The 12,888-nt window shown below is 46.7% G+C and overlaps 1 protein-coding gene across 1 annotated transcript in view; it reads left to right on the top strand.

Moving 5' to 3' along the window:
- Nucleotides 1-12,888, top strand: part of PLPP4 (phospholipid phosphatase 4) — an 83,437-nt gene that overhangs the window by 10,646 nt on the left and 59,903 nt on the right. Inside the window, exons 3-4 of the mRNA XM_011359221.2 lie at nucleotides 2,977-3,040; nucleotides 4,988-5,112. Coding sequence (XP_011357523.1) covers nucleotides 2,977-3,040; nucleotides 4,988-5,112 — 189 coding nt within the window. The remainder of the gene's footprint in view (nucleotides 1-2,976; nucleotides 3,041-4,987; nucleotides 5,113-12,888) is intronic.

The raw sequence follows: 12,888 nt of genomic DNA, 5'->3' as shown, positions 1-12,888 counted from the left end.
TGGCTCGAGCAGTCGTGGTAGCGTCTGGACAGATACCACTGTGGTTCCCAAAATGTCCTGTTGGGAGCCCTCTCAGTGGACCTGGAAGTCTTTTTGCCTCACTCTTTATTCTAGTCTCTCCCTTGGCATGGAACCCCAAGGTACGGGGCTGTGAGAGAGAACAGTCTTTCAAGGTTATGGTTATAATTTACTGCCGGCTTTTGGAGTCAAGATGTTGTTCTGGCAGTAAGTAGCTCACAGTTACTTTCTCTAGACATTTTTTTATTCACAGCAAAATCTTCCTTCAGTGACATCTCGCAGTTGCACCCCATACCCTGCCTCCTGTACATTAGCAGAGAAGGAGCGTTCCTGTCTGTTCTGTTTGTCTAAATAAATGAGAGCCTGCCCTGTAGAAAGGATGAAGAGCTTTATGTCGTACACATTTTTTCTTTTTAAATCACTTGTTTTAGGAAGTCTTGAATATAGGGGGTGGAGGAATGATCTTTAAAAACTAAGGACAGAAAACTAGGTGTAGCTTTTCCAATGTTACCTGGGATTCAGGACTTTCTCAGTGAAGGTGGTTTGGTGCTTAGGTCCCTTCTTTACTCGGGCATCTTCCGCAGACCTGGGTCCCTTATCTGTATGTCCCCAGCGGCCACCTTTGTGAGAGGAGTGAAGCTCAGCTCTTGCAGCATCAGGGGTTCAGGCAGCAGAACAGCCAGGTCTGTAGAACGGGGAACGCCGTCACGCAAGGAAGGTGCTGTATGCCCAGCAACAACAAAAGTAACAACAGGAGCCCTCTAAGCCTCTGGGATGCTTATTGAGCAGTAGCGACCTCAGTACAGACCACCGACAGGCCAACTCATCTGACACATGGCTTTGAATTTCTGGTTTGTCTTTCTAACTTCTCTCAAGCCTGCAGTGCTGTGAGATGCTGTTAGCACAGCCCTCGTGAACCCAGTGGGTTACTGTTAGCCAGAAGCACTCCTGGTTCGTTAGGGTCATTCATTCCCTGCTCGGCCAGCCTTTCCTGCATCTGACCTCAGCCCAGCCCTCTCTCTGGTATCAGTGAGAGGTTCCTAAGGGGCTTCAGATGAAAATAACGATCAGTTCAGTGTATTTCCAGAATACTGTGATGGCTTCCACCCTAAATATCGTCACTCTGGATCCCCGCTCCTTTCTGTCCCCTTCAGATTTTTGGACCAGAGAGTAAAATTGCCAGCTGTTGGTGGATCCAACACATCCACACATTTTCTAGCTCAGCTATTGGAAGCGTTTCAAAGAACGGCTCTGTGCTCCAGTAAGCCCAGCCGGTGCGGAGGCTGGGGACGTGTTTGGAGTTCGGGATCCGTACAGCGTCTGTGAAGTTTAGTGGTCTGTGAAGTTCCCCAAAGGCACTGGAAGATCAGCTAGTGCTGCTTGTTCACAGAGACCTTTCTGTGCTAAGGCCATGTTGGGACCAGGATATAAAGGAGTCTGGCCCCACCGAAAAACACAGCAGTGAGCCCGCTGGATCGGCCCTAATGGGAGCGACTCTGGTCATTTCAGGGGGATCTCATGGCCCGTTCACTGTCACGGCTTTGGGAGAACACAACAGTGAAGAGAGCCCAGGGACTTTTTTCTCCTCTTTTTGAGGGAGACCTTTCAACAGTGCTCCGAGCACGTGAGAGAGAAGGGAAGCCAGCATCTTAGGAAGGAAGGGTCTGTGTGTGCAGATGTAATCAGAGGATTTCTCCGAGTCCCCCACTCTGGTCCCCAGTTTTATACCCCAGGTGCTTGGTGTTTAGGTGGCAGTGCCATGCTGCTAACTCGTGCTCTGCTCTCCACCCCAGTGGCCTGAGAGACGGCAGTGTTCTCCATCTCACGCTTCGGTGATTAATTTCCCTTTGACAGAGGTGTTTATTTGAACCGGTTCCTCCTATTCTCTCTGCTTCCCATGACTTGTTAAAAGCAGGTGGGTTTTTAACCCTCTCGGTGGCCCACGGCCTCTCCACGACACTTTCCGCTCATAGAACACACATTTGTCTCCTTCCATGACCATGAATTGCTCTGGGCAGCTCCTTCCTGAAAATGTCCTTCCACTGCTCTTTTCTTACATAAATCTCAGCTAGTACTCAATAGTTCGTATTTGCCAAAGGGAAGTGGTAGCTCATGTGCTTCATTATTCAGCAAAGCGACGGGATGGGCGTCAGCAGGTTTTATTGTGTAGGCATGGCGTTCGACCTTCCGTCACACGGACTTGCCTTCTGTGCAGTCTTGATAAACCCAGGAGAGAGAGGCAAGGTCCTCACAGGGACAGTGCTGTGACTCGTGTCACTGGCACCCTTTGCATGATCTGTACTTCATCCATCAGTTCTCTCAAGATGCTTGGAAAAAGTCCCCACGCCGTAGATTTTCAAATAATGTATTCCAGAAGGTCCTGCTGTTTTTAAGTGGCAAAAAGCACCACCTGCGCCAGCCTTCGCAAAGCCCAGCGAGGTGCTGGGACTTCCTCTTCTCAGAAAGCGTGGTCTGCTTGATAACAGATGGACAGCTGTCGGCAGACGGGTCAACAAGGACATAATCGCCATGTGGGAATGTCCTACTCTGCAGTAGGATCCTAGCAGTGGCTCTGATGACAATTATGTCTGAGAAGGTTGCCAAAAGGAAATTTAAAAAGTTAATGTTTCTTGCTACCAGTAAAAGAAATTCTACATGCTATAGTATTAAATCTGTTCATATCATCTGGGACATGATAGATGGATTTCTCTACAATATTGACAATTTCAAAGAAGAGAGATAAATTTTATGTCATAGGGAATTGGAACTTTATGAGGTACTTTCCAAAGTCCTGCCCTAATTATATTTTTATTCTAGCCACCCACGATTCCCTCTGTTTTTTAAAGTTTTAGTTCATATTTCTATGGTCATAAATGAAATAGAATTATGATGATAGTGATGGTAATTTTGATTTGAGAGCCAGCTGGTTATTTTTCTGTCTCTTGGTTTGTTTTGTAGCTGTGTCCTTGGCTCTTGCTTTGAATGGAGTCTGCACAAACACTATTAAGTTGATAGTGGGAAGGTAAGTTCCGAAAAGAAGCACGTGGTGACTCAGATGCTCAAGGTCGTCTGTGTAGGAACCTTGGCCACAGACACTGGATGGGACAGATTTGAGTTCTTCTGGTTTTCCCTTAAATTGTCCTTCTGGGATTTCTGTCCTCAGCATAGATCCCTCTTCTCCTTTGAATTACTATCCCACTATTTCAGAAAATAAGAGGTCCATAGTAAAGAAGGACCCACTGACTATGCCTGCTTGCGGGCCAAGGTCCACTGCCGGCCTTTCCAGTCCATCTGGTGCTGTTCCAGGGCCTCATCAGACACCCACTCATTTGTCAGTTTTGGCCTCCAAAAAAGAAATAAGATTATTTATTTGTTGCTCTCTTTGGGATAGGAAGTATGGATTGGCATTGGAGTGTTGGCTGATGGCACATTTCTCTTACCCTCCTGGGAAATGATTTCTGTTCTCCATTGACCTTGCCTTTGCCCCTGACTGCTCTGGAAGTCAGTCCCTGTAGAGTCCAGCAGTCAAAAGACCTGAATTCGAGACCTGACTTTGGCCCCGAGCAGCCGTTGGCCTTGGACAGGTTGGGTCCCCTCTCAGAACCTCAGCATTTACTGGTCATCCACTTGGTGCAGGGCACCGGCCGGGCACCGCGGGGGCGGCAGATGGATCCAGACCGGGCAGTCTGTGCCCTGATGCTCTAGCGTTTCCCCAACATTGCATGTTTAGGGTTACTATGGAGCCCTAATAAAATGCTAATTCTCGGGCCTTTCTGCTCTGAGGGTTTGCTTCAGTAGGTAAATAAACCCTCTTAGAGAAGTCCTAGCTGAGTAGGTGAACACCAGCAGCTCTGATAGATTTTGAAATTAATTATTGATATGTTTTAGATATCGATAGATTATTATTGGGCCTACATCCCAGAGCTGGGAGGGCCAGTGAGACAGTGCATGTGAAGCGTGATCAGTATATGCAGAAAGCGGGCCCTGTGTTCACAGCAGTAGCAAAGCCTTGCCCGTAGTGGGCGTTCAGTAGATATTAGTTGGATTGATGTGAGGCAGTTGGCCATCTCACACCTGTAGGAGAACCCTCACCTGAGTGAGGAAGAAAAGAACAGGGTGAAGTGTGTAGGTGCAGGAGTCCAAGTGCTGGGGTTCAGAGCTGGTCTCTGCCATTTACTGGTTGTATGTGACCTTGGGCAGGAGTGTCATCTTTCTAAGCCTTCATTTCTGCACCTGTAAAATGAAGAAAGTCCCAAGGTCTGCCTTGGGGTTGTCATAAGAATCTTATGACAGAACACGCGTGCAGTGCTCAGCACTGGGTCTGGTACCCAGTAAGGACTCAGTAAGGCTTAGCTGTGATTGTGACAGGAGGCTCAACCCCACTCCCCTGGAGAGGGCTCTCTCTCAGGACACCGGGCGACTTTGTGCTCTGCATCATGGGGCAGGGCTTTTAGGTCCTCTCAGTGAGGTTAACTGAGGCCTGCTGTCTGAGAAACAGCAGATGGCCATTAAAATTCAAGATAAAGGGCCCTGAGCAGCCTGGAGTCTTGGGTCCTAGAAGCAGCTTCGGAAGGTCAGGGCTGCGGGTGGAGGCAGGAGCTACCTCTTCTTACTCGGCCAGCGCTGGGCTCAGGTGCCTCCTGTAAGTAGTTAACCCTCAGGACTTCACCTTGGGTAGGTAAGGACCTCCCCCTTTTACGGATGTGGAAACTGAGGCTGGAGGAGGCTCCACGATCTTCCCGAGGTCAAAAAACTAGTAAGTGGCAGAACTGGAGTTGCCAGTCAGATCTTTCTGACCCCTAAGTCTGAGCTTTTCCTCAGACCCCCCACGTCTAGGACGCTCCGTGCGGAGCTCGGTGGAGGTGGCAGAAGGAGGAGCTGGGGGAAGCAGGGAGTGGCGGGGGTCAGCTCGGGGTCCGTTTGTGATGGCAGCGTTTTATATTGAAAATGTCCATGGTGTCTTTTGTAGACCTCGCCCCGATTTCTTTTACCGCTGCTTTCCAGATGGAGTGATGAACTCGGAAATGCACTGCACAGGTGACCCCGATCTGGTGTCCGAGGGCCGCAAAAGCTTCCCCAGCATCCACTCCTCCTGTAAGTTCTCTGACAGGGACATGTTTCCTGGCCACTTTCTGTGGGAGTTTAGGTGGTGGGGAAAGTGTTGGGGTGTGGATGTTGAGCATGGTTCATTTTTCTTCCCTGTAGGGTGTTTGGCTTAGAAACAAGATCTTCGACTGCAGGTGATAAGCCTGTGAACGAGGCCCTGGGGTTTACAGAATGTTAGATGTGTTGCTTTGGTGAGCTCAGCAGGGTGTGACACGTGACACTTTACCCTGTGGCTGTGCAGTTCAGGGACTGGACTGTATGCAGGGGAATTTCCCATGCCCCCTGGGACCTTCTGCTTTTCAGCCCAGTGTTCACTCTAGTTGATTTCTTCAATGAGGTATAGTGTGTGTGTGTTCACATATATAGTGTATATATATCTATTTGCGTGTGTGTGTATATACACGCATGTACATATGTATATATACGTATATACACCCACATATACACTCTGTATATAATCCGATTATAGATATTTAAGCTGGCACAAGCCTCAAGGCAAAGACTAAATAATATAAATCAGGTGCAGTGTGGTGTAGTGGAAAGAACATGGTCTTTGAAGTATGACCAGTCCCGCCTCTGCCAGGTATTACCTCTGTGACTTACCTTCTCTGTGCCTCAGCCCCTGCTGTGTAAAATGGGAATGATGACGCCTTCCTTATTGGCTGGGGAGAGGGTTAGAATAAGTGATGACGACCACTGACATTTCTGGAGTGTCTGCAATGCCAGAATGTTTAGGTGCATTGTCTTACTTAATCCACTCGCTGTATGTGAAGTACTTAGCATAGCGCTTTAAGTAAACAGTAGTTATCCAGGTTATTGTTTATTGGCAGAGCCGAGGTTTCCAGCGTATCTTGGCTCCTGTCTTCATCCATTCCATCAGTGTTTATTGATCAAATTCAAAAAAGTATTCACAGTCCACGTTCATTTAAATAAATAACTCGTTTCATCCTCTCGCTTCTTGGAGAGCTCAGTAGGTCGAATGGCGGCATCCCAAGAGATATGTCCAGGTCCTAGCCCACACAACCTGTGAACGTGACCTCACTTGGAAAAAGGGTCTTTGTAGATGTAACTCAGCTAAGGATCTCAAGATGAGATCATCCTAGATTTAGAGTGGGCCCTAAATCCAATGGCAGGTGTCCTTATAAGAGAAAGGCAGAGGGATATTTGAGACAAAGGGGAGAACGCTGCGCGAAGTTGGAGGCGGAGATTGAAGTGATGCAGCTACCAGTCGAGAAGCACCTGTCACCAGGAGCTAGAAGAGGCCAGGAAGCAGCAAGAACCTTCAGAGGGAGTGTGGTCCCGCCGACACCTTGATTTTGGACTTCTGGCCTCTAGAACTATGATAGAACTAATTTAGATTGAACACCAACCAGTTAGTAGAAAGGGTCCGGCTTTAGAGTCACCGGAGAGAGTGAGAGAAAGCATGTCACTCTGTGCGTGGTTCTTTAAAATGCCCTCTGAGGTTACTGTGGCAAGAGGCGGAGGCCACGCATGAGGTTCAGGTTCTTCTGAGCTTCGGATATTGCTGTTACTTAAGGCAGACTATGAACTTGGAATTGCTTCATCTTCTTTTTTCCTCTCCGAAGTCACATTTTAAATGAGTTATCTGTTTGGGGGGCGTTGTAGTTGCCAGCTGGAGAAATGCCTGCTGTATTGAGTCCTGTCTTCTTATCGTCTGGGCTTCTGATGCTGAAATTGTTTAGAGGTACCTGGGATGGGATTCACCTGGGCTTGCCTCCCACCTGCTCTCCATCTCTATCTTTGTGGGGTCACTTAGGGTCTACATGTTCTATTCTCCTGAAGACTTGGTACTGAGCTTTAAGGGGCTTCGAAAATTTAAAGTTGTAAGAAGTGAAACTGTATGGCAAAACCTTAATCCTGGCTTTCGAACGGTTGACTGTTGCATTGCGACTTGGGAAGGAAATAGCTTTCATGTGAATAACTTGAGCTAGACGACTGCTGGACCACAGAGGTTTCGATGTACACCCTCTGTATCAGATGCTATTTCTGACAGGGCTGCCTGCCAAGCTAGCTGCCTTGTCAGTGCCTGGCTGATGTCTCATCTATGCTAGACAAGCTTTTTCGACAGAGATGTTACTCTGTCTTTTGCTTAAGATGCTACTTAAAATGTTATAAATTGTTACTACTTGGCAGACACAGCATCCTACCCAGCCTCTGGCCTTTGATAGTGGTATTTTCATCTGCTCTTCCTCTTTTATGACAGGTCAGTGATTGCCTTGCAGGGAGCTGCCATATCCACTTAGAAAAACCACCAGTGCTGTTTTCTGGATTCCTGTTGAGCAAATAAGAAGCCTAGTGGTGGAGTGACTCTTTGTTCCTCAGAGCGGGTGGCGGACCTCAGAGGGGTGGCCTCGGCGGACTTCCATTTTGTTGGACACACTCTTTCTCCCTTCAGTACATCAATTTTTATAGGTTATTCTTGAGTGGACACGGGCATTCTGGACCAAGGGGTCTCGTAAGACAAATTCCCCGTGCTGGGTAAACGCGGGCTGGCTTTTGCTCTGTTTTACAGATAATTGGGGACCGGAAGGCAGTCATGTCCACATATCCCCCTGCAGAGCAGTTGGTTTTGTTTGAAGTTAAGAAAAAACATGGATTTCTTTGCAGAGCAAAAGATCTTAATCTACCCTAAGCAATCGAACTGCACTCCCTGTCATGTTTACGTGGCAGATGGTCCACAAACAGCGTGTCCCTGTTGCAGCCACGTGATGGGTCTTGCTTTGCAAGGCGGCCCAAACCACCCTTGGTTGGACAAGCAGAGACCGTAGTTTCAAAGAGTGAGGGATTTTCTTTAGATAATTTTTTGGGAAGCTTGGGATTTAAAGCCGAGAAAGGTAACGTAGCTTTAAAGCAGGGATGGTCTAAAAAAGCAAATTGTCTTTCATCATATAACCTCAGCTTTTATTGCCTCTTGATTCATCTTCCAGGAAGAAGATAGATTTCAGAGAGAAAAATAGGAAAAACAGATTATTAATGCCAGTCAAGGTATTTAGAAATTTCTTCCCTGTAAAAATGGTGGAATCGAGTAAAACAATATTGTTGTCCAGAGGTTGGCAGACAGCTGCTGCCTGTTTTTGTGAATAAAGTTTTATTGGAACAGAGAGATGCCCATTCATTTACGTATTATCTGTGGAGACTTTCACTTTATAACGGCAGAGTTGAGTAGTTGCAAAATAGACATGGCCCACAAAACTGAAAACATGCTCCAAACAAATAATATTGAAAGCATTACTTCAGGGGTGAGGGGAAGGATGAACAGAGGGAGCACAGAGGATTTTTAGGGCAGTGAAAATACTGATTCTATATTGATGGATACATGTCATTATACATTTGTCCAAACCCACAGAACAGCTGTCCCCAACCTTTCTGGCACCAGGGACCGGTGCTCCTATGAGAATCTAATACCCGATGATCTGAGGTGGAGCTGAGGTGGTGATGCTGGTGCTGGGGAGTGGCTGCAGATACAGATGAAGCTTCGCTCGCTTGCCTGTCGCTCACCTCCTGCTGTGGCCTGATTCCTGACAGGCCACACTGAGACCGGCCCACTGCCCAGAGTTGGGGACCCTTGCCGTAGAATGTACAACACCAAGAGTGACCCTTAATGTAAACTGTGGACTTTGGGTGGTTACAAAGTACCAGCGTGTGTTCATTAGTCGTAACAAATATTGGAGGATGCTGACGTGTGGGGGGCTAGGTAAGGGTGAGGACAGGAAGTACGGGGCACTTCCTGGGCCTTCTTAAATTTGCCATGAATCTAAAACTCAGTAAGAAACTGAAGAAACTAAAGTAGACAAAAGCATTACTAAAACAAAACCAGTGCACTTGACTTGTGCACACAGACGTTTCATTTTTAAAACAAGTCCAGGACAGTAGGGTTCCCAACGCCCTGGCCACAGACCATACTGGTCTCTGGCCTCTTAGGAACCCGGCCACAGCAGGAGGTGAGCGGTGGGCAAGCGAGTGAAGCTTCACCTGTATGTGCAGCCGCTCCCCAGCCAGAGCATCACCGCCTCAGCTCCACCTCAGATCATCAGGCGTTAGATTCTCGTAGGAGCACCAGTCCCTGGTGCCAAAAAGGTTGGGGACTGCTGTGTTACAGTACAAAAGGGAGGCATTTATAGGATAATCAGAGTTTGTGGGAAATATTTTTAAATGACAAACAAGATTTAAAAGGCATATCTGGTGACGATGATTTAGCAGACTCTTTCTGAGCCCTTACTATTTTGTAGGTTCTGGGCTCGCGCTTGGCGAGGGCACGGGATGATCATATGTGGCCCGTGTCCTCTTTCGGGAAAAGGCAGGTATCAGATGCTTTAACACAGTGCTCTGGGGTTGGGGCACCGAGAATTCCAGTCAGGGGACGGCCTCCAGGAGGAAACAGGCTTTCTCCTGTGGTTCGCCAGGAGGGCTCACAGAAGCTGCGTGTCGTGAGATGTTTATGTTTAGTGTCTGCATTCTGTTCTTTAGCCGGCTATAGAATCGTAGGTTGAAAGTCATTCTGTGCTTGTGGCTTACGGAAGCCTGATGCCGTTCTTTGCCTTTGTTGTCTTTTTCTCTTTCTCTCTGGACCTCTCAGGATCTTTTCTCTCTGGATGTCTGAAGTTTCGTGCGAGGTACCTTTCTGGAATTCTTTCCCTGTGGTGTTCGGGTCCCTAAGTCTGGAACTTCATGTATCTCCTCTTTATAATCTATTTCTTTTCTCTGGATCCTATATTAGGCAGATATTGAATCTCCTGGATTGATCCGATCTTTTAATTTTCTTTCTTATCTCTTTTTTTGTTCATCTCTCTAGAAGATTTAAAAATTTTATTTACCAATCCTTCCATTGAATTTTATTATGATTTTTTTCTTTTTTATTTCTAATAGCTCTTATTTTTATAAAAAAAAAATCCTTTCTTTTTTTCATGGGTACAATATCTAGTTCCTCTGTTTGCAGGTTTCATCTGCTCCCCACCTGCTGTTAATTTGCATGTTTTGGTGTCTAACTTTCCTTAAGTATCTGGCGATCTGTGGCTGTTTGTTCTTATTTAAGGTGGAAGCAGGAAAGCTAACTGGGCGGAGCTCGTTCGTTGGGCTTCACTGATGGGGAGCAAGCTGTGTTTTCACTGATTGGCCCTGAGCATTAGCATCTGGCCTCGACTTTGAGGCTCATTCGCCAGGAGGAACCTCCTCAGGCTCTTGCCCAGTGTCCACTAGGCCGGCATTCTGGCAGCTGAGCAGAAGGGGCCTGGGTTCTTGCAGGTCACTGTGTGGACTTGCCCTTCCCCCTGCTTTCAGGCTGATTGTTCAGCCCTGTTCTCTGCATGCCTGCTTCTCCCAAGCCCGGACCTCCGCTGGTGAAAACCTTCTATCTTCTTCAAGACTCAGGTAGGTGGCAGTTTCCTGGTTTGCAGGATGGGATGGGGACCTGGCGAGTTTAACTACTCTTTATAGGGACATCTCACTCACTTCCCTGTTTCCAGCCCATGTCTCTCATCCCTGCCCCCTACAGTTCCTGGTACCTCCGTTCCAAGCTTTGCAGGGTCCTACCTGGTGAATGAGCAGCTTCTCCAGGGCTGGATACTCTGCAAGCAGGTAGACTCACCTGTCCTTGGCTCTATGAGTCAGTTTCACTCTGCCATCTGCTTTCCAGCCTTATACGTTGTGGTGTGCAGTTGAGGCACTTCCAGAGAAACAGAACCAATAAAGTGTCTATATAGAGAGTGGTGAGGAGGAAGTTATTTTGAGGGATTAGCTCACATGATTGTGGGGTTTGGCAAATCTGAAATGTGTAGGTCAGACCGGGAAGCTGGAAACTCAGGTAAGAGTTGATGTAGCAGGCTTAAGTCTGAAATCAAGGCGGGCCAGTGGGTTGGAAACTCAAGCAGGCTTCCCGTGTTGCAGTTTGAGGTAGAATTCCTTATTTAGGAAACCTTAGTCTTTACTCTTAAGGCCTTCAGCTGATTAGAAGAGGCTCACCTGCATTATGGAGGGTGAGCACCTTTACTTAAAGTCAGCTGATTGTAAATGCTTATCACATCTGGAATACACCTTTGCAGCAACATCTAGACCAGTGTTGACCAAACGGCGGGGCACTAGGGCCTGGCCACGTGGACATACAAAAGGAGCTGTCGTCACATCGTCGTTTCTTCCTTCCTTATAATCTTAAAATCAGAAGTACCTTAGTTGCAGAGGTGCCATGTGTTAGAAGATTCTCGTTCATCCCAGGTGTTACTGTGATGACAGAGTCCTTCAGAGTGGAATACCTACACTGAAGGGTCTTTGCAGGCTGTGTCTGGAAGTTTGTTAATTGAGTCTAAATGGGTTCTAACTATGGATTGAAAAATGATCACAAGACGTCCTCTGTGCTAACCAGCCAGGTTTAACTTCATTAAGCATGAATATTCAATATTATAAACCAGCTGGTTCTTGGAGTGGTTAGGCAGGCTTTTGCATAATGAAACAGGAAACAGGAGAGCAGAGGAAATTGCAAGATTTCGTTTGTTTTGCATCATTTAATGAAATGAAATTGCTATCCAGGGACGTTGCTGGTAGATGAGAAGCTTTAAAAAATGCCACCTCCTTCTTCTTTTGAAAATGTTATAAAATCGAAAGCAACAAACAAGACAAAGAAAATCTCATGGTCACGGACAACAGTACGGTGGTTCCAGAGGGAGAGGGGAGTGGGCGGAGGTAGAAAGGGGTGAAGGGGGTGAAATATATGATGACAGAAGACTTGACCTTGCGTCATAATGCAGTGTACAGATGATGTATTGTACAGTTGTATACTTGAAACCTATATAATTTTATTAACCGATGTCACCCCAATAAATTTAATGAAATTTTTTAAAAAGGTAATTAATTAGTGGTTGCTTTGGTAATATAGAAGCATAGAAAAAGTTTCAAAGGAAACAAAAGGAAAGAAAGATATGTTTATTATCTTGACCATAGTTATGTATTCATGAGTGTGTGTGTGTGTGTGTGTGTGTGTGTGTGTGTGTGTGTGTACATATTTTAAAATGGTACATTTAAAAAAATGAGATTAAATGGCATGAGCTGCTTAGGTCATTGGTTCAGCCAGGACAAACTGCTGGTCATTTGTCTGAGGTCAGCTCGACTTATGTGGTTTCTCTTGTAACTTAGAGATGACAGCTTCCAGGTTCACTGTCATGTCAGGGATGCCATCAAACTTGGCAAGGGCCCCTCAGAGCTTTTCCCCTAAATTTGTATTATCCTGCGTCTTAAGCTTCCAGGACCATTTCAGAGGGTCTGAGAAGCAGCTGCATTTATTTTGCCACGTCTTCCTCATTTAAGTGGAGACACCCCTGGACACTGGAAAGGCTTATTTTGGGGGCGCCAAACAGCTGGAGGGAGTGATTGCTTTCAGCAGCGTCAGACCTCTTTGTAGGATGGGGTTTCTCCATCTTTCTTTATCATCCTCTCTTCTCTTTTAGACTTTTTTTCCTCTAATTGCTCATCTCTACCGTGAAATGTTAATGCCACAGATGTGCTGGATATCTGCTGGTGTCCTGTGGCCGTTTGGAGGGCCACAGATGATAGTAATATCTCAGATTTTCTCATCTCCCCAAGAGTCAGTTCTCATCACCTTGGGGGCGATGTTGACCTGGGTGGGAATGCATGTTCTAGGGCTGTCGTAGTTTTTAACTGGGCAGTTTTGCTCCTCAGGGGACATTTAGCAATGTCTAGAGACATTTTTTGATTGCCACAAGTTGGGGATGGGGGAGTTGCATAGAGGCCTTACAG

Source organism: Pteropus vampyrus, unplaced genomic scaffold (assembly GCF_000151845.1).
Source record: "Pteropus vampyrus isolate Shadow unplaced genomic scaffold, Pvam_2.0 Scaffold46, whole genome shotgun sequence".
In the NCBI taxonomy this organism is placed as follows: Eukaryota; Metazoa; Chordata; class Mammalia; order Chiroptera; family Pteropodidae; genus Pteropus; species Pteropus vampyrus.
The sequence above is the reverse complement of the archived record's forward strand: the minus strand, read 5'-3'. Positions and strand labels throughout refer to the sequence as shown.